We start from the raw sequence: 27,939 nt of genomic DNA, 5'->3' as shown, positions 1-27,939 counted from the left end.
TCCAAATTTTCTAAAGTTGAATTGGTTGCCATAGAAATACAGAAAAAATAAAAATCACAGAAATCCTAAAATGTCAAGAGGCACAGCTCCTCTAGTCACATAACTGTCAGGTTTCGTGAAAAAAATCCTAATAGTTTTTGAGTTATGCTCCAGAAACTAAAATGCTTACTGATAGACGGACAAAGCGATAGCTATATCCTCCTGCATTATATAAAAAAAGCAAAGGGGAGTCCCATATACGATTCGTACATTGGGGGAGTGCCTGTTAGAGAGCGCACTTGTCCTGGGCCATCGGTATAGTGAGGTAGGGTGGCCAGTTCCTTTCCTCGCCGCCTTTAACTTCCCCAGTGTTTCCACCAGGTCCCCATTCACTGCTGGGTGGACAGGGAGCGAGCCCCAGATCCCCGTCGAGCCGAGGCTCGAACCAGGGACCGTTCGCTTAGCGGTCAAGCGCTCTAACCACTTGGCCACCTGCGCTCCCCTGCATTATATGCTGGGGGGATAAAAGCTAACAAGGGGGGGAAAAAAGTAAATAAGAGTAATTTAGTAAAAGTATTTGGAAACGCACTCCACCTGACATCAACTATGATGGTTACTTTCGTATGTAAATTTCTCCAGCATTAGCTACAGGAATAAGGTGTATCTGTTTGGATATATTTCCAGAATTATTATTTTTTTAAAAGAATTTTCTTGGGCTTTGTTCACCTTTATTGGACAGGACAGAAAACGAGGAAGGATTGGGAAATGACCTCAGGTCGGAATCGAACCCGGGTCCCCGGATTTATGGTATGGCACCTTAGTTGACTGAGCCACGGTGTCCCGTTTCCAGAATTATTAGTATTATATGCTTATACGTGTATCCCAGAGAATGAACACTTTTGTTTGTTGCATAGTTCCGTGTATGTGTTCCACATGTTTCAGAGTTTTGGTGCCTTTAGTATTATTTTCCAGTGTGGAAAATGGTAAAAATACAGAAAAACGTATGTATGAATGAGCATGGGTGTACAAACTTTTGACTGGCACAGTGAATATACTACAAATCATTGATTCTCCATGATATTGCATCTTACGCTCTTCAGTGGTCCTTGCGGTCTTCGATTCGCTGTCCATTCCCTGGAACTCATTGAAGTACGGTCGAACCTTGATCTCATACACGATGCCTTTCTTCAGCGACGAGAGCATGACGGTCCTCTCCGAGGAAACCTTCACGTCCTGGGTCTGCCATGGCCCCGGCGAGGACAGCCCTGACATCTGCCTGTACAAAACTCTGTATCCCTGGATGAAATGGGACTGACGGTCCACCTGTGACCACACACAGGAGATACAAAAAGTACAAAAACTCTTTATCACGACATTGATTCATCTTCTTGGACAATGAACGTATTTATTCCAATACGTCTGATGATACCGATTAACCGTGCTTTATTTAAAAGCCTCAGCGCCATAGCAAATCTAACATCTCCAGGAAACCTCATGTTCTCTTCATAGCGCTTCAATAAAAAAGCTTTTAGTGACCCCTCACAGGAATACAGACACACAACCCACACAAACTGTAAAAGCCACATGACATCAGCCATCATTAGGGCCAACGTGGTCTGGGAAAACCTCAGCTAGGAGACAAGATCATGAGCAGGACGTCCAGGGAATTATTTCGGGAAGGAGAAAATTCTGGTAAAGATTTTCTGTGAAAAAGCTTTCTATAGCTTTTCTATGAAAGCCGTGTCTATCATGGATACATCCATCAGCATTTAAGCATTATAAGTTGTCTTTGTAACACAAGCGTTCAATGCAAAATAGTTATCGGAATCAAACTTTGCAAATGCAAGTGAATTAATAGAGATTGTTCTTTAATAAATCTCAGTTTACTCACAGCTCACAAATACAACAGTGGGAGATGGAGAGAGATCATAATAAGGTTAGAATACAGCCATTCATCCATTATCTGTAACCGCTTATCCTGTGCAGGGTCGCAGGTAAGCTGGAGCTTATCCCAGCTGACTATATGCGAGAGGCAGGGTACACCCTGGACAAGTCACCAGGTCGGGTTAGAATGCATGTATGTTAAAAATATACCAACATAAATTAAATATATATTACACTTGTTTGAAAAATTTAGTCCGGTCTAACAGTGTACTATGCATTCTTTTAATAATTGATAACTAATTCTAAATGTAATGCATTTCCATGTACAATATGGAATTTAAAAAAAGTAAAATAACTTATTAATAGGTATATAATGATCTGTTCAATTCATGATTTGATTTGATTCATCTCATCTCATTATCTCTAGCCGCTTTATCCTGTTCTACAGGGTCGCAGGCAAGCTGGAGCCTATCCCAGCTGACTACGGGCGAAAGGCGGGGTACACCCTGGACAAGTCGCCAGGTCATCACAGGGCTGACACATAGACACAGACAACCATTCACACTCACATTCACACCTACGCTCAATTTAGAGTCACCAGTTAACCTAACCTGCATGTCTTTGGACTGTGGGGGAAACCGGAGCACCCAGAGGAAACCCACACGGACAACATGCAAACTCCGCACAGAAAGGCCCTCGCCGGCCACGGGGCTCGAACCCGGACCTTCTTGTTGTGAGGTGACAGTGCTAACCACTACACCACCATGCTGCCCTAATTTATTTTCCTATTTATTAAATATTCCTTTTGATTACTTTTTTGTTTCATTTTCTTAACGAGCAATAATTACCCATGTTTATAAGGGTTCAAGTAAAATATAATAGCCTTTTAACGAAAATATTCCATTTATTAAAAAAGCAAAAATTTATTAATAGACATTTTCTTAATAAACTCTTATGAACATTTGTACTGCCTCCATTTGCTTCTCTTTTCTGTATCTTTCACCAGTCTGTAAAAAGAGAGCTCTGATTTCTTATTAAATCTGTTTGTACACAATCACACAACAGCTCTTTCCCATTTTAGAACCATTTTTGTGTGTTTTCACAGCATTAGAGCTGTGTTACTTCCACCTATGGAGAAGTCACAGGCATTCTTGCTATTTAAATAATATTGGCTGGTGTTGAATAGTATATCAGATGTATTACGTTCAGTTAGCATGATACTGAAGGGGTTGAAGACGAGTAGCTGAATGGAATGTATCTGGTATATGACAAAAAAAGCCTATTTATTATTATTATTATTATTATTATTATTATTATTATTATTATTATTATACATGCACTTCTTTTGGGTGTTCAGCGCATCTTTCTCTTTCAAAATTCTCTCTAAAGCTACCATTTTTAATGAAGCAAACCTGGAGGCCATGTTTGTTTACAAATGGTCACAGTTGCTCACCAGCACGGAAGTTTTGTGTAATATGCATCTTATGGCATTTTCAATCCATTGCGACAGTTTACTGCGGGCAACGCTGGCGAACAAAGAAATGCTTCTGTGCATGCACAACAGAACTTTCTCATTAAATATTCGCATCAGCACCGTCATGTGACGTCGTGTTGCCTTATCGTAAACCATATTCAACGCTCATTCTCCATCGGGTAGAGTGATGTAATGCACATCGGATAAGCAACATGCTAACAATATTGCATGCTATCAAGCCAAATGAATGGAACCTGCTAGAAGGGAATAGAACACGTTTTTTTTTTCCATCGAAAAAGTGTCCTGTATGTATCATAATTTACATTATTGCACCCTCTGCTGTCTAAATAGTACAATTACAGCGATGATTGATAAACTAAAATTACGCAGCCTGATGATTGTGATAATTTTTTTTTTATTTCACCGATTCGAATCATCATAAATTTGTATCGCAATTTATAATTGCACGATATATCACATGCCTACTTTTCAATGCAGCCTCACATATTATGAATGTATTTAGACCTTATACATATGGTTTTATATAAAGTGAGAGCAAAATTCTCACACACATTGGTCCTCATTTGTCAATCATTCAATAAAGTTGTGTAATTTTTGTAGCCAAACTGAACTATAAATTCATGTCCGATTCACAAAAGTTTGTATTTCTCTTCAGACCACCTGGATGTATGTGTGTTGATAAATGCTAATCAGATATTATTTACCAAATACATTCAGGGTAGGGCAGCACGGTGGTGTAGTGGTTAGCGCTGTCGCCCCACAGCAAGAAGGTCCTGGGTTCGAGCCCCATGGCCGGCGAGGGCCTTTCTGTGCGGAGTTTGCATGTTCTCCCCGTGTCCACGTGGGTTTCCTCCGGGTGCTCCGGTTTCCCCCACAGTCCAAAGACATGCAGGTTAGGTTAACTGGTGACTCTAAATTGAGCGTAGGTGTGAATGTGAGTGTGAATGGTTGTCTGTGTCTATGTGTCAGCCCTGTGATGACCTGGCGACTTGTCCAGGGTGTACCCCGCCTTTCGCCCGTAGCCAGCTGGGATAGGCTCCAGCTTGCCTGCGACCCTGTAGAAGGATAAAGCGGCTAGAGATAATGAGATGAGATGAGACATTCAGGGTATTGGTGATTTACAATTAGCCACACTCACACCTTAGCATGCTCTGTGCTAAATCTTCCAGTAATGCAGCTCAGCCACTGCAGCACATCAGTTACTATAGACACACAATGAACTTTTATAGGGCATCATTACTTTTGTCCTAACTGAACGGCTAGTCTTATTTGTCTTAATTAACCTATTTGTTTTGGAATCGCTATCCTTGACGGTGTGTATAAATTGCAGTAGCTCATTGACAACTATACGATTTGAAGCAGCTGAGGGTCGAGTGTTCTTATCCATAAATTTCCACAAACTTGCGAGCAAAATGTAGGATGTGAATGATTTTGATGAATCGCATCTCTTTTGTGTAAATGCTCCTGTGAAAGATTTACGAATAAATCTGTCTGTAAAGCGGGATCGTAAGTGAGAACCAACCAAGCAGATCTGCACAATAAAGCACAACTATTTCCGCGACTGAGACATCACATCTGTACGATTATCACATCACACTGGGAGATGAAGGCCACCTCGATCCACTCGCCAGCCGCAGCTCAGAAGAAGAGTGGGATTTTTCAGCGAGAAGGACATAACGAGGCATAACTCACTTGAATGGCTGTTCAGCTGGAGGGCAGCCGAGAGCTCGGCTTTCAGGCAGAGATATTAAACAGCTGTTTTTCTCCCCTTCAGCCAAATTAAATCAGCTGAATGGTTCCTCTCATCGACTTTCCTCCCCACTGCTTTCTAACTTCCTTTTTTTCCATTCAGGAATGCTCAGGAGTTTGATTCTTACAGAGAACAGACCTGGCTGCCTGAGGGTCACGATGGGAGATGACTTACAAAGTAATGTTCCCATAATATTCCTGAAAAGGAATCTGACTGAGTACACTGATCTATAACAACTCTTCATTGAGGCCATTAAAATAAAGCAATACATTTTATTGAACAAATGTACAAAATACAGAATTGAGTCCATGTTTGAAGCCTATAGTATGCCTCTAAAACATACTAAGAGTGGGGAAGCCATGGCCTAATGGTTAGCTTTGGGACCAAAAAGTTGCTGGTTCGATTCCCTGGACCAGCAGGAATGGCTGAAGTGCCCTTGAGCAAGGCACCTAACCCCCAACTGCTCCCCAGGCTGCTCTGGGTATGTTGTACATCGCTCTGGACAAGTCTAAAGTCCTTCCCGCACCATATGGTGCATTAAACTGCGAGTTGCCCTGGTGGTTAGCGTGTCCGCCCCTTGAGCAGGCGATCGCGAGTTCTACTCACGGTCAGGTCATACCAAAGACCATCAAAAAAATGGTACCTACTACCATCTGGCAAGGCACGCTGCAATACTGATGTGAGTGGGGAGTCAAACTCTCATGGTTCCCAGAGGACCAGCCCCCCACTGTAACCCTAGCTATGTAATAGGCAAGAGGCCAAGGGCTACAGAAATGGAGATCGGCTCTGGATAAGAGCATCTGCTAAATGCCTATGATGTAATGTAACAGAATTTTATGAGCAAAAAGCTTTGAATATTTGAGCAAATATATCCAGAGTTACCAAATGTTAAGGTAAAAATTACTGCTGTAGGACTCGAGGCTGGTCTCAAGACCACTTTTTGAAGGTCTCGGTCTCATCTTGTCATTGAACGCATTTTTACTCTGTCTTGTCTCAGTCTCACCATTATCAAAATGTTACCTACTGTCACCTGGTGAAGTGCTGCAATCCAGAGGTGAGTAGGGAGTCAAACCTTTGCATTTACCAGAGGACCAGCTCCTCACTGGAACCCCAGCTATGCAATAGGTGAGAGGCCAAGAGGCTGCCCAAATGCGCCAAGTGCCTGGTTAGTACAGGGACATGAGACTGCCTGGGAAGACCAGGTCCTGGCACAGGAGGGACTTTGACTTTGTCTTGGTCTCAGACATGGAGAACTCGGGGAAGCCATGGCCTAATGGTTAGAGAAGCAGCTTTGGATCAAAAGGTCACCAGCTTGATTCCCTGGACCAGCAGGAATGGCTGAAATGCCCTTAAGCAAGGCACCTAACCCCCAACTGCTCCCCAGGCTGCTCTGGGTATGTTGTACATTGCTCTGGATAAGAGCATCTGCTAAATGCCTGTAATGTAACATAATTTTATGAGCAAAAAGCTTTTGAATATTTGAGCAAATATATCCAGAGTTACCAAATTTTAAGGTAAAAGTTACTGCTGTAGGACTCTAGACTGGTCTCAAGACCACTTTTTGAAGGTCTTGGTCTCATCTCATCACTGAATGCATTTTTACTCAGTCTTGTCTCAGTCTCACCATTATCAAAACGGTACCTGCTGCCATCTGGCGAGGTGCTGCAATACAGATATGAGTAGGGGGTCAAATCCTTGCAGTTACCAGAGGACCAGCTGAAACCCCAGCTATGCAATAGGTGAGAGGCTGCCTAAATATGCCAAGTGCCTGGTTAGTACAGGGACATGAGACTGCCTCGGAAGACCAGGTTCCGGCACAGGAGGGACTTTGTCTTGGTCTCAGACATGGAGAACTTGGGGAAGCCATGGCCTAATCGTTAGAGAAGCAGCTTTGGACCAAAAGGTCACCAGCTTGATTCCCTGGACCAGCAGGAATGGCTGAAATGCCCTTAAGCAAGGCACCTAACCCCCAACTGCTCCCCAGGCTGCTCTGGGTATGTTGTACGTCACTCTGGATAAGAGCATCTGCTAAATGCCTATAATGTAATATGTCAGGACCACAACTGTAAGGATTTCACTAAATTGCCTGTGTATTGTCTGATTTATTTTTTAACATAGTTACTGTGATTGAAGGTAAAATCTCCTGCTTCAAATGCGACCAATAACATGACTCATTGCCAATTTGAAAATTTTCTTCCCGTTAATGCCTGCCACCCCTCCACCACCATCCTTCACACACACTGGGCTGGTTTTGGTCTTGACTCGGTCTTGATCTTGACTTGATCTCAACCCCTCAAAGTATTGGTCTTGTCTCACTATCTATGCACTCTGGTCTTGGTTTCAGTGGTCTTGACTACAACACTAGTTAAAAAAAAAAAAATTTATATATATATATATATATATATATATATATATATTGATGTGGCCTAATCAGTGCTAAGGAAACAGCGACCCAAAGCTGATATGAGCATTAGTTAATAATAAACAGCAACATTTTTTTTTAACCTACTAAACAGCCCACAACTCCGCCCTCTTGTTTTCTTTTGGCTCACAAAATCAAGGCTTATGCGCTACAGTGGTGCTTGAAAGTTTGTGAACCCTTTAGAATTTTCTATATTTTTGCATAAATATGACCTAAAACATCATCAGATTTTCACACAAGTCCTAAAAGTAGATAAAGAGAACCCAGTTAAACAAATGAGAGAATAATATGATACTTGGTCATTTATTTATTGAGGAAAATGATCCAGTATTACATATCTGAGTGGCTAAAGTATGTAAACCGTTGCTTTGAGTATCTGGTGTGACCCCCTTGTGCAGCAATAACTGCAACTAAACATTTCCGATAACTGTTGATCAGTCCTGAACACCGGCTTGGAGGAATTTTAGCCCATTCCTCTGTACAGAACAGCTTCAACTCTGGGATGTTGGTGGGTTTCCTCACATGAACTGCTCGCTTCAGGTCCTTCCACAACATTTCCATTGGATTAAGGTCAGGACTTTGACTTGGCCATTCCAAAACATTAACTTTATTCTTCTTTAACCATTCTTTGGTAGAATGACTTGTGTGCTTAGGGTTGTCGTCTTGCTGCATGACCCACCTTCTCTTGAGATTCAGTTCATGGACAGATGTCCTGACATTTTCCTTTAGAATTCGCTGGTAAAATTCAGAATTCATTGTTCCATCAATGATGGCAAGCTGTCCTGGCCCAGATGCAGCAAAACAGGTCCAAACCATAATACTACCACCACCATGTTTCACAGATGGGATAAGGTTCTTATGCTGGAATGCAGTGTTTTCCTTTCTCCAAACATAACGCTTCTCATTTAAACCAAAAAGTTATATTTTGGTCTCATCCATGCACAAAACATTTTTCCAATAGCCTTCTGGCTTGTCCATGTGATCTTTAGCAAACTGCAGATGAGCAGCAATGTTCTTTTTGGAGAGCAGTGGCTTTCTCCTTGCAACCCTGCCATGCACACCATTGTTGTTCAGTGTTCTCCTGATGGTGGACTCATGAACATTAACATTAGCCAATGTGAGAGAGGCCTTCAGTTACTTAAATTACCCTGGGGTCCTTTGTGATCTCGCTAACTATGACACGCCTTGCTCTTGGAGTGATCATTGTTGGTCGACCACTCCTGAGGAGGGTAACAATGGTCTTGAATTTCCTCCATTTGTACACAATCTGTCTGACTGTAGATTGGTGGAGTCCAAACTCTTTAGAGATGGTTTTGTAACCTTTTCCAGCCTGATGAGCATCAACAACGCTTTTTCTGAGGTCCTCAGAAATCTCCTTTGTTCGTGCCATGATACACTTCCACAAACATGTGTTGTGAAGATCAGACTTTGATAGATCCCTGTTCTTTAAATAAAACAGGGTGCCCACTCACACCTGATTGTCATCCCATTGGTTGAAAACAGCTGACTCTAATTTCACCTTCAAATTAACTGCTAATCCTAGAGGTTCACATACTTTTGCCACTCACAGATATGTAATATTGGATTATTTTCCTCAATAAATAAATGACCAAGTATAATATTTTTGTCTCATTTGTTTAACTGTGTTCTCTTTATCTACTTTTAGGACTTGTGTGAAAATCTGATGATGTTTTCGGTCATATTTATGCAGAAATATAGAAAATTCTAAAGGGTTCACAAACTTTCAAGCACCACTGTAACCGGTCAAATTTCACCTAGATGTGATCGCTAAACCATATATCTTGGCACCACTGTTACCAAAGAATACCATCCAAATTTACAATAGAGGACTCTGACTTTGAATGAGCAAGGATGGATTTTTTTTCCCCCCTAAATTTCTTATGAGTCTTTAGAAAATTTATGATTGCTACCTTGGTTGTGAACATGAAAGTGAGAGACAGTGTTTTCAAAAAAGGTACACCATGCAGGCTGTGTGAAAAGAGCACAGCAGGTTTAGGTGACAAACTTGCAATGAATTACACCTCATGCTTTTTTTTTTTTGTACGTTTTAACCATTTATCATCGAGAAGAAAATCAGATTTTTGATTGACGCGCCAGATGGCTGCCGGTGTTTTTCCATGTTGATTGCATGTAACTGACACGGCAATCATGAATCTATTCCTCGCTTTTTTTCACCAAATGTATTTGAGTCAGCATCAGCAATTAATCACAAAAGACAAAGTTTCTACTGTACATCAATTATGCAGCAGTTTAAGAATCAGTGATGAAGCGAGAGAGCAAGGAAATGCAATGGGGTTTAATTTCCACAGCTCACCACGTCACTGAATCACTGAGTATTGAAAGGTCTGACTTACGGTCCAGGTGACTTGAATGGTGGTGGGGCTGAGGACCATGGGGTTGTGCAGCCGGACAATGACATCACCAAGCTCTTTCTGTACATGCCTGTGATCTACACCCTTTGCTGGTGGACTGATATCTGCAGACATTAAAGAGAAATTCGATTCAATACTGCACTCCGAAGATGATTGGCGATGAAAACAGGATGTGTTAGAAATAAAACAATGCTGTCACAGCAAAATAATTAACAAAGGATCGATGGGATGAAATAGCGTTACTGTTCTTGCCCCAAACTTGATTAGCAATAGCAATTTGCCAAAAAAAAAAAAAAGAATGCAATGTTCTTCTTATCCATTTATAGTTACAGCTATCTAATATTCTGGAACATCCACGAGAAGCCATAAACAGCCATTTCCATGTCGGTGTCCCTTTTTGCCCGTTTTAATTTAATAAATCAAACATCAACCAAACAAACAAAACCCTCCACTTGTCATGTTCCAGAGAAAGTCTCGAAAACTTAGTCCAAAGTCACAAACAGCTGACACTGGAAACTCCTTCTGCCAAATACACATTTTTCTTTTATTAAATAACAAGACGTATTTTAATTATTTATTATTAGCTTTGTATTACATGGCATGTCCACCATCCAAGTCACTGTGTAAGGCATTCCTATGGAAACGATAATGTATTACAATAAGCACATTAATATAAACCGAGGATTGAAATTACAGCCAGAGCTTCTGTCATAGAAAATAAATCAACCAATCAGAATCCAGAACTGAACATCGCTGTGGTATAAAGGAGCATACCTGTAGACCTCATCATCCAGACCGGGAGCTTCACGGCATTCTAATCGAATCTGTTTCCAGTTTAAGGTTGGCCATTTCTCTCAATTATGATCATTAAGGTAGCAGGGATGGCACAAACTCAATTACGAGCTCCAAAAGTGAAAGATGTTTGCTCGAAATTGAGACGTAATGGGTTTATCTGATAGTTAGAGTACAGGTTAACCAACTGAGGTTAGGCCATTTCCCAACAAAACAACTCCTGACCTCTGTAGTACTTACTGTACAAAGCAGTTTACTCCTCAGGAAAATCTCCATTTTTCTTGAAAAATATTAAGTATTAATAATAAGTGAGGTGTTACCTTGGGTACGGACTGGTTCAGACATGGGACTCGGGTCACTCAGGCCCTGTGTGTTGACGGCACGCACCATGAACAGGTAGATGGTGTTGGGTCGGAGTCCTTTAATGGTGAACTGGGTGGTTTTAACGTGATCTGCAACCGTCTGCCAGCTGTTACTCACAGATTGGCTGAGAGATGCAGAAAAAATCCATTTCACAAATGAGTAAGACGCTAATAAAGACCTGATGACTTCATTTGAACATTAGGAAGGTAATTTACTCGATGGTAAATTGAGAACACTGACTTTGCAAAGTAGCTGACGTTAACCGAGCCACAGATTAGATACACATTGCAGGTTTTATGCGTAATGACCAGCTAAAAGATGCCATCATGCACTATTTATCTGAGGAGTTCAAACCAAAGTCGGATAGATACAAAATCCCACTCCACTCATCTATACCTGAATGCTTCGATTACATATGAAGTGATTGGCGAGGCTCCAGGCAGGCCTGGCTGCCAGGACAGAGACACACTGTTCTTGGTGACATCAGTAACCTGAGGTTTGGAGGGTGGACCAGGAAGTTCTCCCTCTTCTCTGTTCTTGATCAGCACCATCCCACCGGATTCTGAGAGAAAAAAAGAAAAGATAAGATGTTCTACGCCCTTACTTTCTTTACTTGCGACTCATTTTCTGCTGTTGTGGATAGTCCACTCTTTCTGAGCCAATCATATCAACTACACTCACCGGCCACTTTATTAAGAACACCCATTAGTGTGCCAGCACACTCGTTAAATCTCCACCTGTTGTCCGAAACCTTGGAATTCTACTTGACCCCTCACTCAACATTAATGGTGCGTTCATGTGCTATGGGAATTATGGTAAATACCAAACGCCGACATGGAAAGCACACATGAACGCCCCCTCTTGTGGTATTTTCCACTGGGCAACTCGTAGAAAATTTTGATACACGAGTTGCCGAGAGGGCGGCACGGTGGTATAGTGGTTAGCGCTGTCACCTCACAGCAAGAAGGTCCTGGGTTCGAGCCCCAGGGCCGGCGAGGGCCTTTCTGTGTGGAGTTTGCATGTTCTCCCCGTGTCCGCGTGGGTTTCCTCCGGGTGCTCCGGTTTCCCCCACAGTCCAAAGACATGCAGGTTAGGTTAACTGGTGACTCTAAATTGACCGTAGGTGTGAATGGTTGTCTGTGTCTATGTGTCAGCCCTGTGATGACCTGGCGACTTGTCCAGGGTGTACCCCGCCTTTCGCCCGTAGTCAGCTGGGATAGGCTCCAGCTTGCCTGCGACCCTGTAGAAGGATAAAGCGGCTAGAGATAATGAGATGAGATGAGTTGCCGAGATGAGATGAACTTTAACCTTTTCAACATGGCGGCGAGCGGTACAAGACTAGTTTATGAACCAAGAAAGAAGTGGTTTTCACCTACGGAAAGCTGACTCTCACCTTTTAAATGAGTCATGTTATGTATATTATATTATTATAATATGTATATTATAGCCTAATACAAAATATTCTGTGGCTGTCCAAAGAATGCCAACAATGATCTAGATACTGGCTACTCTCATTGTGGCTACAGACAAATTTCCAAAAACTGCGTGGCATTCAATGTGTTAAGAAAATCTCTACTTGTCATGATCAGGAAATATTCAGCATTATTTACCTTTTGACTTTTGATAACTCATATTCCTGCTGCAGCTGATGAACAAGGCAATCTATAATTGTTTTAGCCAAATAACAGGCCTGATTCTGAATCTGGTCCACCATCTTTAATTTGTCAACAACAACAAAAGCATGTGAACACAACACACTGGTAAATACCACTTCCCAACTGGAAAATATCATCTTCCCATAGCACATGAACATGAACGCAGCATCAATCCCTCACCAAGACTGCTTTCTTTCACCTCCGGAATACTGCCTGCCTTCGCACCTTCCTTTCCACTAGTGATGCTCAAACTTTGGTCCACTCCTTCATTATGTCCCGCCTAGATTATTGCAACTCCCTTCTCGTTGGCCTCCCTACAATATCCCTTCAAAGACTACAATACATTCAGAACTCTGCAGCGAGACTCATCACCCATACCAAACCATCTGCTCATATCACCCCCATTCTTTCTCAGCTTCACTGGCTACCTGTTTTGTCCTGAATCAAGTATAAAATTCTACTACTCACCTTCAAAGCCCTCCATAACCTTGCTCCTCCTTATGTCCATGAGCTTCTGACCCCTTACACTCCATCCTGCTCTCTCAGATCCTCTAGCTATAATCTCCTTGCTGCCTCCTGCACCAGACTCGCTACCCTGGGTGGCAGGTCCTTCAGCGCCATGGCCCCCAAGCTCTGGAATTCCCTCCCTCAACCCCTCCATGACTGCTCTTTCCTTCCTTTCTTCAAATCACATCTCAAAACCTTTCTGTTTCATGAACACTTCTCCTCCTCCTCCTCCTCCACCACTGCATAAACTTACCGTACCACTCTTTCAACTTTTTTTTGTGTGTTCTGTGGCATGGGTGCTGGTTTGAGCCAGATGGATTGGTTTGTATATTTCAGAAACTGCTGATCTCCTGGGGTTTTCACACACACAACAGTCTCTAGAGTTGACAAAGAATGGTGCGAAAAACATTGAGCGAGTGAGCGACAGTTCTGTGGGTGGAAACAAACGCCTTGTTGATGAGAGAAGTCAGAGGAAAATGGCCAGATTGGGTCATGTTTTTTTTTTTGCCAGGAAGGATATAGTAACTCGTATAATCAATCACTCTTTACAACCATGGTGAGCAGAAAAGCACCTCAGCATGCAACAGCAGAACAACACTCCTACGGCCAAGAACAGGGATCTTAGAATCAACAAGAAGTTCCTGTTAAGATGGCCGGCGAGTGTATATCAACAAAGTGCAATAGAAATAAAACTGATCAGCTTCTGGGCACGATAATGACCATTACCATGTATTCACATTAGCAAGCGTGAAAGTGACAGGTCGTCTTTCATTTTCTCAATACTTTGCAAATTAGTTACGACATGGTAAAGTGACAAATCCGATCTGTTGGCTTGAATGATTTCTTGGATTAATCCTATGCCGATTGTTCCTGTGCCACTCTTTTTACCTGCAAAAAGAGAGTGAGCATATGTTGTACGTAGCATGTAAATCAAATCTACATGCATATTTAAAAAAAAAAATGATGCATATAAATCATAAGGCTTGGTGTAAACTGTACATTTTGGCCACTTCAATGACAGATCGGGGTCAAAACACGCCCACATGAGACAAACTACAATCAACATGAGTGACTTATTGCTCAGTGACTTGTTGATTCTCGTATGATGTACCTTTCACTTCCAGGAAGGCGCTCCATGATGTTTCTCCACTCGAGCTAGCAGCCACACAGGTATAGATCCCAGAATCAGAAAGCTGCAAAAAAGATAATATAAAATCCTTAATTCTTCATTTAAAATCCACTCAACATCACCATGATACGTTGCATTGTATGACGAATCCAGAGGACGCATGAACACCAGTGTGAGCTTTCCATCTTACGTCATGTGGATTTACGTGGACCAATTTGTGATAAGTGCTGATGCTAATGTGGTTAATGAATTCTGTTTTGCACACTCCTGCATTTATCCTGCTGGCAAATTTTCCAACTGTCCCTCCAACTGCAACAAAAGGTGGGCTAATGCGCTTAGACAGGCCAGTGGCTGAAACCCCCTGGACCGATGACAGCTGGCATCTATCCCCTACTGCCTTTATGTAATCTTCCTTGCATTGTTTGTTACCTTTCAGCACTGTGCCTTGCCTTCATTTATTAGATAAAATGTCAGTGCTGGGTAGCTCTGTCAGCCATAATGGATATTCCATTGAGGACAAATGGGAGGTGCGGGGACTTTAAATTCAATATAGTAGTATATGTGTGTGTATGGATATCTCTACGTGATTGGACTTTGTCCAAGCTTCCACAAATGATGCTTGGGAGACCTGTCATATAACTAAGTGATAGTATCAAACAATTTACTGAAATCAATATTTTGCATTCATCTCTTTAATGCAATATGATTTCCTTCTGCCCGTGCGTGCTATGTCTTTCCAATATCTGATTGAATACAGCTCAGCTTATACATCATACTTAGACACCCATACTGTTTGACAGCCAATCTCACATATACACACAATAAATAAAGACGCATGTGCTTTACCATCTATCAAAGTTTGCCTTGTACAAAAAAAATAAATTACATTACACCAAGCGAGGTTATATTTAATAACATACAATGCTTGAAAAAGGTGAAAAAACCCTCTGAATGTAGGAAAGCATGGCTCTGACAAATTTACACCAATCGCAAAAAAGGTGGTTTTTCCCCCCCTCCACTCTCACCCGTATGTTCTTGATCTGAAGGCTGCCCAGCTCCTGCAGGGACATGCGTGGATCTTTACCCAGCAGACTCACGCCATCCTTCAGCCAGCTGATGGTAGGTACAGGTTCCCCAGATGCTTGGCACTTCAGCAGAGCTACACTGTCCACACCCAGGGTCTGATTGGCTGGGCCTTGTCTGATGATTGGCGGTGGTCTGTCTGTCAACACTGACCAAAAGACAAAGACGTTATTTACCCCTTAATAATGTGGTAGATGGGTGGCAAGGTGACGTAGTGGTTAACATTGTCGCCTCACAACAAGAAGGTTCTGGGTTCGAACCTTATGGCCGACAGGAGCCTTTCTGTGTGGAGTTTGCATGTTGTCTGCCTGGGTTTCCTCCAGGTGCTCTGGTTTCCTCACGGTTCAAAGACATACAGATTAAGTAAAATACCCACCCACTGGGGTTGCACAAGCCAGTGCATACTTCGTGCCAGTCCCAAGGCTGGATAGATTGGGGAGGGTTGTGTCAGGAAGGGCATCCGGTGTAAAACCTATGCCAAATCAAATATGTGGGGGGAAAAAGACCTGCTGTGGCGACCCCTAATGGGAGCAGCCAAAAGAAGAAGAATTGATGTGGTAGATGCTTTTATCCAAAACTAAAATTGACTTGTCGGGGTGAGGTATAACAGTAGCGTCTTAGGAGTACCAAGATTCAAATTCACAATCCTTTTCCTTTTCGCCAGAGCCCTAGCTTCTGAGCCACCACTGCCTTTTTTTTCTGACACAACCTCACAAATCCTTCAAACATCACCTTCAGTTTATCCTTCTCTGAAAACCCTATGAAGAACCATTAGAATTGAGGATTTCCTTAAAAAAAAATTCAGAACGATGGTGCCAGAATAAACCTATATCTAATTTCTAAAAATCCAGTTTTAGGTGTAGATCGAAACTCTGCTTAGATATGGTCTTTTGCCATTCATGGCTGGCTCACCAATTTGATTTTGTTGTATAATTGATGCCTCAGAATTCCTGGTTCAATTACTGTCTTTGTGGAGTTTTGCTTGTTGTCTATGTAGGTTTGCTTCAGTTTCTCCAGTTTTCCTCTAACCCCCCCCAAAAAAAAAAAAATGCTAGTAGGTGGGACTGACTGCTAAACTGCTCCAATCCCATCCAGGTTGTATTCCTACACTGTCAGAAACAGGGGTACAAGGAGGAGTCCATTTCTGTCCTCCAAGGTATACACTACACTAATGTACCCTCTAGGGCTTATTACTGGACTTCAAGGTAACTATCTGTACCTTTTTAGGGTCAAAAAGGTACATACATGTTCCCAAGAAGTATATAAAGGGTACAAATAAGTTCCTTAGAAGGTACTGCTCCAGTGACAAGCCATTGTACCCCTAAAGGTACAATGAGGTACTTTTTGTTTTCCGAGAGTGTACCTTGCATCCAATGTTTCTGGGATAGACTCTGGACCCACCATGACATTGACCAGGACAAAGTGGACAAACGAATGAACAAAAACAGATGTGTCCGTTTGATGGTAGAATGTAATGGCTCATAATGTCAAACGGAGGCTTGTTAGTTATCTTGGTGTCTCTGGAGTTACATCCCTCAGACTCAAAAAAATGGAGAAGCAGCCATTTCCTAAAGATAATGTAGAATTGTATCCTATGGTAGGATCGAAGTTCTGGTAGGATTTAAGGAAAGCATCTATAAAACTAAAACCTCAAGTAAGTCAGTAATTCACCATTTACACCAAAAATATGCCAATTTCTTGATGTGTTCTGAAAATTTTATCTTCAGCCACCAGGTTAGTCCTAATGAGGAGATAATTGTAAACCTCTATATCATGCAGCAGATAAATGCCACACTTGGCTACAGATCTTGTGCCTTTACCACAGGTCCATATCTCTTCTTTCTGGATAAAAGCAGCAGAATAGCTGACTCTTGTTTTCCTGTTCACTGATGTGGTGGGCTTGCTAGCTTTTTCCTACCGCATGAGCTCCTTTGACATTTACAGCACCCTCCCTCATTTTTTTTTCAAATACATAGCCATATAATAGTGTGCATGTGTGTGGTCAGGGTAAATAAGTCACGGTTATGAAAGGCATGCTAATAACCCACACCTCCGAAGCATGAAGAAAATCTACTATTATTACATATTAAGTTCCAGTCCTGTCCATGTGATCTTTTATCAAGGCCATCTTATTGTCTCCTTTCCAAATATTCATATAACTGTTTCTCCTTTCTTTTTGAGAAATGTTAGCCTAATATTTGCAAAGCACTAGGATGAAAAGGTTCTTGTAATCTATAATTCCTGGACCGGTGGCAAGCTTTTATCTCTGAGAGGTGAATAATACATTGTCTCTTGGCCTTGAGGCTGCTATAATGAGCTGGTATGGATTAATGAGAGCAGACCTGAGGGTACTAATTACAGCATCTACCTTTAACCTTTCTGATTGCTTCATCCAACATCCTTCTTCCTCTCTACCGCTCTATGAGGTGCAGCACTTCACCATTTCATCTCTTTGGATTTCCTACATTTATTTTTGCCATGAAGGATGGTATTTATACTGTTCAAATCTCTGTAGGAATGCCGAACAGGTCAAAGCAGTTGAAGAGATGGCATCTTGATATATCGAAGAGGATTAATCCAAGCTTAATTTAAACCAAATAAAGACATTCCCATATATCATTCTTTCCTCCTCCTAGCCAGAAAACTAGCATCATGAAGTAACTTAATTATTATTCGGGAATTAAAGCTGTATCATCAAACCTAAACTGTTTTCAGTAATTGGTTACGCTTGAAGCTGAACACCTATCAGTGTATCATCAAATAATCATAAAATAATAAACTGTATAAATTTGGATCCTTCCTGTGTCTTTTAATGATGATTTGCTTGCTAGGTGTTTAAACAAATCAGAGCATCTTTTCATTAAGTCATGGTCCAGTACAAATGAATAGGTAGTTCAGATACACATTCTGTCACAAAGCTTCAGTCTTTGTCTGAGAACTTTGTAGTGGAACATCTCATCTCATCTCATTATCTCTAGCCGCTTTATCCTGTCCTACAGGGTCGCAGGCAAGCTGGAGCCTATCCCAGCTGACTACGGGCGAAAGGCGGGGTACACCCTGGACAAGTCGCCAGGTCATCACAGGGCTGACACATAGACACAGACAACCATTCACACTCACATTCACACCTACGGTCAATTTAGAGTCACCAGTTAACCTAACCTGCATGTCTTTGGACTGTGGGGGAAACCGGAGCACCCGGAGGAAACCCACACGGACACGGGGAGAACATGCAAACTCCGCACAGAAAGGCCCTCGCCGGCCACGGGGCTCGAACCTGGACCTTCTTGCTGTGAGGCGACAGTGCTAACCGTTACACCACCGTGCCGCCCGTAGTGGAACATCTGTGTGAAAAATAAATTCACCTCTGAACAACCAATTCACTGTAATTCATAGAAGTAGATGCATGTATGAAAACAGCGAGCCTGCCAGGAGTTACAAAAGACATGACCAAACTCAATAACCTGATGAATAAACAACATTCTTGACATATTTTGTGAGAGACCAGTAAACTGTTTGTGTGAGCTTGCCATGGTGCAATATACCTTCACTATAGCGACTTGTTTAGGAAAAAAAAAATCGTGCATCAAAATCTAATTGGTGAGCCAGCAAGGAGTTGCAAAAGGCATGACCTAACTGACTATGTGTACATATTGTCATGGTTTACCATCTTTGTGAACAAAGGAGCAACTTTCAAAATCTCTTTGGCGAGCCAGCCAGGAAAAAAAAAAAAGGCATGATCAAACTCTCTCTCTCTCTCATTAGCCTAACCTGCATGTCTTTGGACTGTGGGGGAAACCGGAGCACCTGGAGGAAACCCATGCAGACACGGGGAGAACATGCAAACTTCGCACAGAAAGACCCCCGTTGGCCACTGGGCTCAAACCCAGAACCTTATTGCTGTGAGGTGACAGCGCTAACCACTACACCACCGTGCCGCCCAAAGCAAACCCAGATGGATGGAGGAAAACTCCAAACCTACAGTAAGCTGAGCTCTGGATCTTTATTTACATTTCAAAATGGAATCAGTGATAGACTGGTACCAAAATCCAGAATTGTGACACCCAAAGGCATTTTTGAGACAAAGTCGGCAAACAGTCTTATTTTGTCAATTTGGGTGTGCTGAATTCAAATCTCCAATATGCCGAGCTCTATCTGACCGCTGTTGACCTCTAGAGGTCATTGAACTTTGGGCCTGTAAACGTCTCAGCTGAACCCAGTTTCTCAGCTTTCTAAGGAATGAAATGTACTAAAATGATGAATGAAGTTAGCAAATGGCCTTGTTTGTTAAAGGTTTGGGTGCTGAATTCATTTTTCATTTGTAAAACGACATATGACCTCTGATAACCTCAATGTCATTAAACTTGGTCTATAGGCCTATGCATTTAACGGCATTTTTAAACTGACTTTACTCCCCCAAAAAGAATATGAACAGACACAAAACAAATAGAAAGGAACAAATACAACATTAAATGCCAGTCCATGTACATGTGACTTACTTTTCACAATGAGAATGCCTAGGCGATCACCTTACATAACATTGCATGACATTTAGCGGTTATTGTTTATACAAAGCTACTGAAAAAAGGGCAGATTCAGCAGCATACAAAATGTGGGGGCATACAGGGTATACAGGTTAATCAGGGTTAGTATATATGAGAGTTTTTTTCTTTGTTGTTTGTTTTTTGTAAAGGCTTTACCCCGTTTAAAACAAAACAAACAAAGAAAAAAACTCTCATCTTGTAGGTCATCAGCCATCTTGTAGGTCAAACGCCATATTCCCCCTTCTACTTCTGCTTTTACTTCTACCTTTTCTTCTGGAAAACCCTACTATATCCAATTCTACTACAACGGCTGCGGCTACAAGCTCTCCCTACCTGTGCACGTTTTTTATGTTTTTTGTGTGTATTTTTGCGTGTTGTTCGTCTGTACCGGACTTCAATATCCACTACAACTGTATGGACTTACTGGACATTGGTTTCCAGCAGAAAATGACGGTTTGTAGTGATTTCCATCGCATGCACAACATTCCGGACGAGATAGCGAGACCAGCGGGGTCTCCGTGGATTGTTATCGGAAGCAAAGCGAAGGAGGCGGCGCCGGGAGAGGAAGCAAAAGCGAGGCTGCAGAGCCGGCCTGTTGACTAAGCTCAGAAAACAGCCACTCAAATCTCCACTGCTAAGCCTCTATCTCTCCAATGCCAGATCCATGGTAAACAAGACGGACAATTTGGAATTACAGCTGGAATTACCTTATTCTATTCTATAATCGGCTGGTCAGTGCTATACTCAATACTTAAGTGACTTACAAAAAAAAAAACTTAAGTGACTTATCCATCCAATGAGGATTCTTGTTTACAAGATGCCACATCTGAGTCGCTGACAAATCCTGAATTTCTGTAAAGATAACTGTCCAGAGATTTATAAGCACGCAGTGCTTCACCACTGAACAGCGAGGGAAAGTTAATGAGGTAATTATACACGTCCGGGTATTCCGCTGGCATTTCAATATCCGGTCATGAAAACTCCGTCCGGTAAGCCATAAGGGTCACTAATCTGTAGATCGTTTATTTTAGACATATATCTAGTTATCTGTTCATTAGAAAAATGAGCCGTGTAGTCCATCGGTTGAAATTGATCCATTCTGTAGACGAGTGCAGCAGTATTCAGCTGTGTTTTTGATCGACAAGATGGCGGTTGTGTACTTTCTGGTCACGTGACTGCAAGATCTCTATAGGCCAAGTTAAATGACCTTGAGGTTATCAGAGGTCATATGTCGTTTTACAAATGAAAAATGAATTCAGCACCCAAACCTTTAACAAACAAGGCCATTTGCTAACTTCATTCATCATTTTAGTACATTTCATTCCTTAGAAAGCTGAGAAACTGGGTTCAGCTGAGACGTTTACAGGCCCAAAGTTCAATGACCTCTAGAGGTCAACAGAGGTCAGATAGAGCTCGGCATATTGCAGATTTGAATTCGGCACACCCAAATTGACAAAATAAGACTGTTTGCCGACTTTGTCTCAAAAATGCCTTTAACTCCTTAAATAAGCACTTTTTTGAATTTTGGTACCAGTCTATGAGCCAGCCAGGAATGTACAAAACCTAACCAAAGACCATTTTCTTCACCAAAGAATAACTGAAGTTTTACGAAGAGCCAAGGACCATTTTCCAATCTAGAATTTTATAAATTGGATTTTTTTTTCAACAGAAAGATGGTGTTTTGAAATAAACTGGGTTCCTTCAACCCAGCACTGCCATTCTTGATGATCAGACAGTATCTTATCCCTGTCTGTGAGAGTGATGGTGCTGGTGTGAGAGTATGTGTATTTGGAAGCCATGATGGAGTGATGAGAAAAACCTCAGCTGAGTGTGTGTGTGTGTGTGTGTGTGTGTAAGAATGACATGGCAGATTGATGAGGAGATGGTTGGACTCCTAGATTAAAGGGGCCTTGGTGCTGTCTGCATCAGGAATTTCTCATTACGTTTCTCCTTGAACCCGTCGGACTCCTGTTGCCCCTTTGCTCACTAAATCACGCTGTTCAAACTGCAGGTGTGACCGTGATCCTCCACCCTCGCACTACACTTTTTCCACTAATCTCTCGCTCCTGCATGCCTTCACTGTACTCCCTCACACATGATCAATACATTCTTACACAAGTAAGCATGCACACACAGTCATCCTGAATTCTGGATTCTGATTGGTCAGAAGGTGTTGATTGATTTTCTATAACCGCAGCTCTGACCGTAGCGCAGCTGCAAATTACAGATTTTTTAAATTATTTTTATTATAATAATCACAGGCGCTCACTCTAATACAAACGGAACAACTTTCAGAGATGCTTGTACAGTATGGTGGACAGAGCACATAAACAGATGAAGAAAAATGTGTTTATTTATTACTGAATTCACACAAGGAGTCTTCAGTGTCAGTGCTTTCTAACGGTCAGACGGAAGGGCCCGGTCCCACAACACCGATAACTATAACTACAACTATGATGATACCTATACCTGAATTTGGTTCCAGTCTGGAGCAGTCACACCACAACTATAATCCCGACTATAATATCGCTTGGTCCTGACACTCAGGGAAATAAATGCAGCAACTTAGGAATAGTCAGGGAAGTATTTTTCCAAGTAGTAGCACGTTATTCTGGGTCGTACTGTACAGCTTGGACTTCAAAACAACCCATGTACACTACCGTTCAAAAGTTTGGGGTCACCCAGACAATTTTGCGTTTTCCATGAAAAGTCACACTTTTATTTACCACCATAAGTTGTAAAATGAATAGAAAATATAGTCGAGACATTTTTCTGGCCACTTTGAGCATTTAATCGACCCCACAAATGTGATGCTCCAGAAACTCAATCTGCTCAAAGGAAGGTCAGTTTTATAGCTTCTCTAAAGAGCTCAACTGTTTTCAGCTGTGCTAACATGATTGTACAAGGGTTTTCTAATCATCCATTAGCCTTCTGAGGCAATGAGCAAACACATTGTACCATTAGAACACTGGAGTGAGAGTTGCTGGAAATGGGCCTCTATACACCTATGGAGATATTGCACCAAAACCCAGACATTTGCAGCTAGAATAGTCATTTAGCACATTAGCAATGTATAGAGTGGATTTCTGATTAGTTTAAAGTGATCTTCATTGAAAAGAACAGTGCTTTTCTTTCAAAAATAAGCACATTTCAAAGTGACCCCAAACTTTTGAACGGTAGTGTACACACTCCAGTGGTTGATATAATACGGATAGGTCACGGATTACGGAAATATAATAAAAATGGACACAAAATACGGCGTGGTTACGGATTTTAATACGGATGCATCATGGATGCTAATAATTTATGGATTGGTCACGGACGTTTCAGTATATCACAGATTGGTTACCGATTTCATACGGATGATGCATCACGGATAAAAAATTAAGAAGTCTAAAACAATTAAATGTTTGGACTGCCGAAGTTCATCATTAAAAGATATTACCTACACTTATATATCGACTTTATTAATTTACTATTGATGTTTCACGGAAAATAATCACATATCCGTGAATAAAAGATCCGTGCTTTGTATTATATTTTTTATTTTCCGTGAATCTGTATTCCATGAGTTCATGATGCAGCAAGGATGTACTGTACAAAGACACCCGGGGAAAAATAGCACGTGCTCAGACAACGTCACATGGAAACAATTATCTGATTGGTCAGATGTTTTTATCGGATCAGGTCTAGGTCTGGGAAAATAAAATAAAAATATCGCTCCAGAAGCAATCTCACCGATACGGATAAACCCAGGCCTGGGCTATAGGGATCGTTATCGGTCTGATGTGACCATAAACTGCAGGGGAACGATTTATTTATAGTTATCATTATCGTTGTAGTTATCGGTGTTGTGGGACCGGGCTTTAAAGCTGAAGTTTCAGGACAGAGGAGTTTACGGTTCTACTGCGTAAAAATGACAAGCTGAAGTTTTTTTTTAAATTATTAACTTCAAGAAAGAGATACAAGACACAGGTTGGTGAGGGAATGGATGTTTATAGCTGCTATAACATATGTACGAACAGGAACTAATTTGTTTCACGGGTGTTCTACAACACTAAATGTAAATATAAACAGATCATAAAAAGTATGATGTGTGGTTCTTTGTCGAATAACAAATGGTTAGGGTTGGTGAATTGCTGTCTCCGTAAGAGGAATACAGTACTTCAGGACACATGTACAGGTGGTTGGTGATTTTCCTATAATTTGTGCACCATGTCCTAATCTTGGCAGGTTTAAAAAATATATATATTTTTTTTAAAGTTTCCTTTTCAAGGCCAAAACTTGTTACAGTTTAAAGAGAATTACAACTTTTCTTCTTTGAGTTTGAGGGAAAAAAAAAAGCCTCAAATATAAAGCTGGCTTTTTTCTCTACTCTTACGCAGTTGCTATAACAACACTGTTACTGGGAGGAAGCAGAACTGGCGGCATCAGGCGTGCCGGTCGGTTCGCTTTGTGCTGCACAATCGATGTCGCTCAGGGAAAATTCAAGGACACATTCCAAGTCAGCCAACAGCGTCAATAGAAATGCAGCACAAAGACATGTTGCTCAAGTGCTCCAGCTACAGACACACTCGGCGTTCAGGGTCTGTTTGTTAATCAGAGAGAGGGCAGGAGATGAATAAAGGTGAACTGAAAGACAGGGACAAAGACGAGAGGGATGGAAGTAAGAGGAGGAGGATGAGGAGGAGGAGAGAGGTGGCTTTTCGAAACCTTTCTGACAGAAGAATATAAAGATTTACAAGATTGTAAAAGATTTGCTGCATAGTGTGCGTGTGACATTATAACATCTGACTTTTATACGGTTTCTAATTGTTCAAAACAAATTAGTTTAAAGTGATAGCGTTTAAATGCATTTTCACACCCAAAGGGATGCATTTAATTTGATGATCCTTCTTGAAAAGTAAAAAATAAATAAAACACACACACACACACGCGTGTAAATATTTTTTAGGACAAATAACGCCTTCGATAAGCATGCAATGCAATTGATCTTTTCCATGTGATCACAAATTGTTCATATGATGTGGCTTACTTTCAGGCAGGCTTGGAGTACTCAAGTCCAGGACTTGGACTCGAGTCCGACTCGTGCCCTAATTTTAAAGACTCGTGATTTGACTTGGACTTGAGCACTGATGACTCGGATTTGGACTCGGACTCGTGCATTAACTGCATTCAGACTCGTACAGTAAATTAGAGACGAGGACTCAGTTTTTTTTCTTTATTTTGTAACATGCCATAATAATTTGGCATAAGATATTTATATCTACGTTAATTTTTACACTAATTTTGTCCACAGTCACCTGTTCATACGTCATGTTCAGGAACAAACTAACGTTAATGGCGCTAAAATGCCTGGAGAGACGCCCCTAGGATTGTCCGCTTTGCTTATACAGACTTCTTGTGCAGTGGGAAAAAATGCACTGCTATGTGTTCCATATGTAGAAGAACTATCGAGGAGACGACGGGGACGACCTCGAACTTCAATCGTCATTTGGCGAGACTCCACCCAGAGAAGGAAGTGACACGCTATGTTAATTGCTCTGTTGATAGTGGGCGGGGTTTGCTTGCTGAGCGATGAACAAGCTTTCTATCTGTAGCCTGTTAACTAAAACGGGGCAGTCGAGCAGGAACGTTAGTCCGACACAGTAGCAGAGACACTTTCACATAAAGGCAGCAACAGACACGTCAAATGGTGCGGATGGAGTCTTGTTCTCGGACTCGACTCAATTTTTTATAATGACTTGGACTTGAACGCTGGGAACTCAAGTTTTAGTGACTCGACTACAACACTGCTTTCAGGACACAAGCTGAAATGCACTTTCATGTTGTTTTTCTCATGTGATCACGTATAACCGCATGTGAAATGTATCGCATTTTTCCTTTAAAGTGGTACTTCTGTAACACATGCGGTCGTTTTAGCGTCAAAACATCAAGAAAGTCCAAAGTCAGAATAAAATGCTGTTCTCTGACCCACTGATTTTGTAAAAAATAAATGTAAAATCTAAACTGTGAACTCATGAAACTGAAAATATCAACAGCCAGAATATATATATATATATATATATATATATATATATATATATATATATACACACACACACACAGTGGTGCTTGAAAGTTTGTGAACCCTTTAGAATTTTCTATATTTCTGCATAAATATGACCTAAAACATCATCGGATTTTCACACAAGTCCTAAAAGTAGATAAAGAGAACCCAGTTAAACAAATGAAACAAAAATATTATACTTGGTCATTTATTTATTGAGGAAAATGATCCAATATTACATATCTGTGAGTGGCAAAAATATGTGAACCTCTAGGATTAGCAGTTAATTTGAAGGTGAAATTAGAGTCAGGTGTTTTCAATCAATTGGGTGACAATCAGGTGTGAGTGGGCGCCCTGTTTTATTTAAAGAACAGGGATCTATCAAAGTCTGATCTTCACAACACATGTTTGTGGAAGTGTATCATGGCACGAACAAAGGAGATTTCTGAGGACCTCAGAAAAAGCATTGTTGATGCTCATCAGGCTGGAAAAGGTTACAAAACCATCTCTAAAGAGTTTGGACTCCACCAATCCACAGTCAGACAGATTGTGTACAAATGGAGGAAATTCAAGACCGTTGTTACCCTCTCCGGGAGTGGTCGACCAACAAAGATCACTCCAAGACCAAGGCGTGTAATAGTAGGGCGAGGTCACAAAGGACCCCAGGGTAACTTCTAAGCAACTGAAGGCCTCTCTCACATTGGCTAATGTTAATGTTCATGAGTCCACCATCAGGAGAACACTGAACAACAATGGTGTGCATGGCAGGGTTGCAAGGAGAAAGCCACTGCTCTCCAAAAAGAACATTGCTGCTCATCTGCAGTTTGCTAAAGATCACGTGACAAGCCAGAAGGCTATTGGAAAAATGTTTTGTGGATGGATGAGACCAAAATAGAACTCATCTCATCTCATTATCTCTAGCCGCTTTATCCTTCTACAGGGTCGCAGGCAAGCTGGAGCCTATCCCAGCTGACTACGGGCGAAAGGCGGGGTACACCCTGGACAAGTCGCCAGGTCATCACAGGGCTGACACATAGACACAGACAACCATTCACACTCACATTCCCACCTACGGTCAATTTAAAGTCACCAGTTAACCTAACCTGCATGTCTTTGGACTGTGGGGGAAACCGGAGCACCCGGAGGAAACCCACGCGGACACGGGGAGAACATGCAAACTCCACACAGAAAGGCCCTCGCCGGCCCCGGGGCTCAAACCCAGGACCTTCTTGCTGTGAGGCGACAGCGCTAACCACTACACCACCGTGCCGCCCCCAAAATAGAACTTTTTGGTTTAAATAAGAAGCATTATGTTTGGAGAAAGGAAAACACTGCATTCCAGCATAAGAACCTTATCCCATCTGTGAAACATGGTGGTGGTAGTATCATGGTTTGGGCCTGTTTTGCTGCATCTGGGCCAGGACGGCTTGCCATCATTGATGGAACAATGAATTCTGAATTATACCAGCGAATTCTAAAGGAAAATGTCAGGACATCTGTCCATGAACTGAATCTCAAGAGAAGGTGGGTCATGAAGCAAGACAACGACCCTAAGCACACAAGTCGTTCTACCAAAGAATGGTTAAAGAAGAATAAAGTTAATGTTTTGGAATGGCCAAGTCAAAGTCCTGACCTTAATCCAATGGAAATGTTGTGGAAGGACCTGAAGCGAGCAGTTCATGTGAGGAAACCCACCAACATCCCAGAGTTGAAGCTGTTCTGTACGGAGGAACGGGCTAAAATTCCTCCAAGCCGGTGTGCAGGACTGATCAACAGTTACCGCAAACGTTTAGTTGGAGTTATTGCTGCACAAGGGGGTCACACCAGATACTGAAAGCAAAGGTTCACATACTTTTGCCACTCACAGATATGTAATATTGGATCATTTTCCTCA

General features: G+C 41.7%; 1 protein-coding gene across 1 annotated transcript in view; it reads right to left on the bottom strand.

Annotated features, from left to right (window-relative positions):
- robo2 (roundabout, axon guidance receptor, homolog 2 (Drosophila)) overlaps window positions 1-27,939 on the bottom strand; it is a 553,585-nt gene that overhangs the window by 137,138 nt on the left and 388,508 nt on the right. Inside the window, 6 exon segments of the mRNA XM_060943573.1 lie at window positions 1,071-1,302; window positions 9,906-10,027; window positions 11,036-11,202; window positions 11,475-11,640; window positions 14,352-14,433; window positions 15,395-15,600. Coding sequence (XP_060799556.1) covers window positions 1,071-1,302; window positions 9,906-10,027; window positions 11,036-11,202; window positions 11,475-11,640; window positions 14,352-14,433; window positions 15,395-15,600 — 975 coding nt within the window.

The sequence above is a fragment of the Neoarius graeffei genome, chromosome 17 (genome assembly GCF_027579695.1).
Source record: "Neoarius graeffei isolate fNeoGra1 chromosome 17, fNeoGra1.pri, whole genome shotgun sequence".
Lineage (NCBI taxonomy): Eukaryota > Metazoa > Chordata > Actinopteri > Siluriformes > Ariidae > Neoarius > Neoarius graeffei.
The sequence above is the reverse complement of the archived record's forward strand: the minus strand, read 5'-3'. Positions and strand labels throughout refer to the sequence as shown.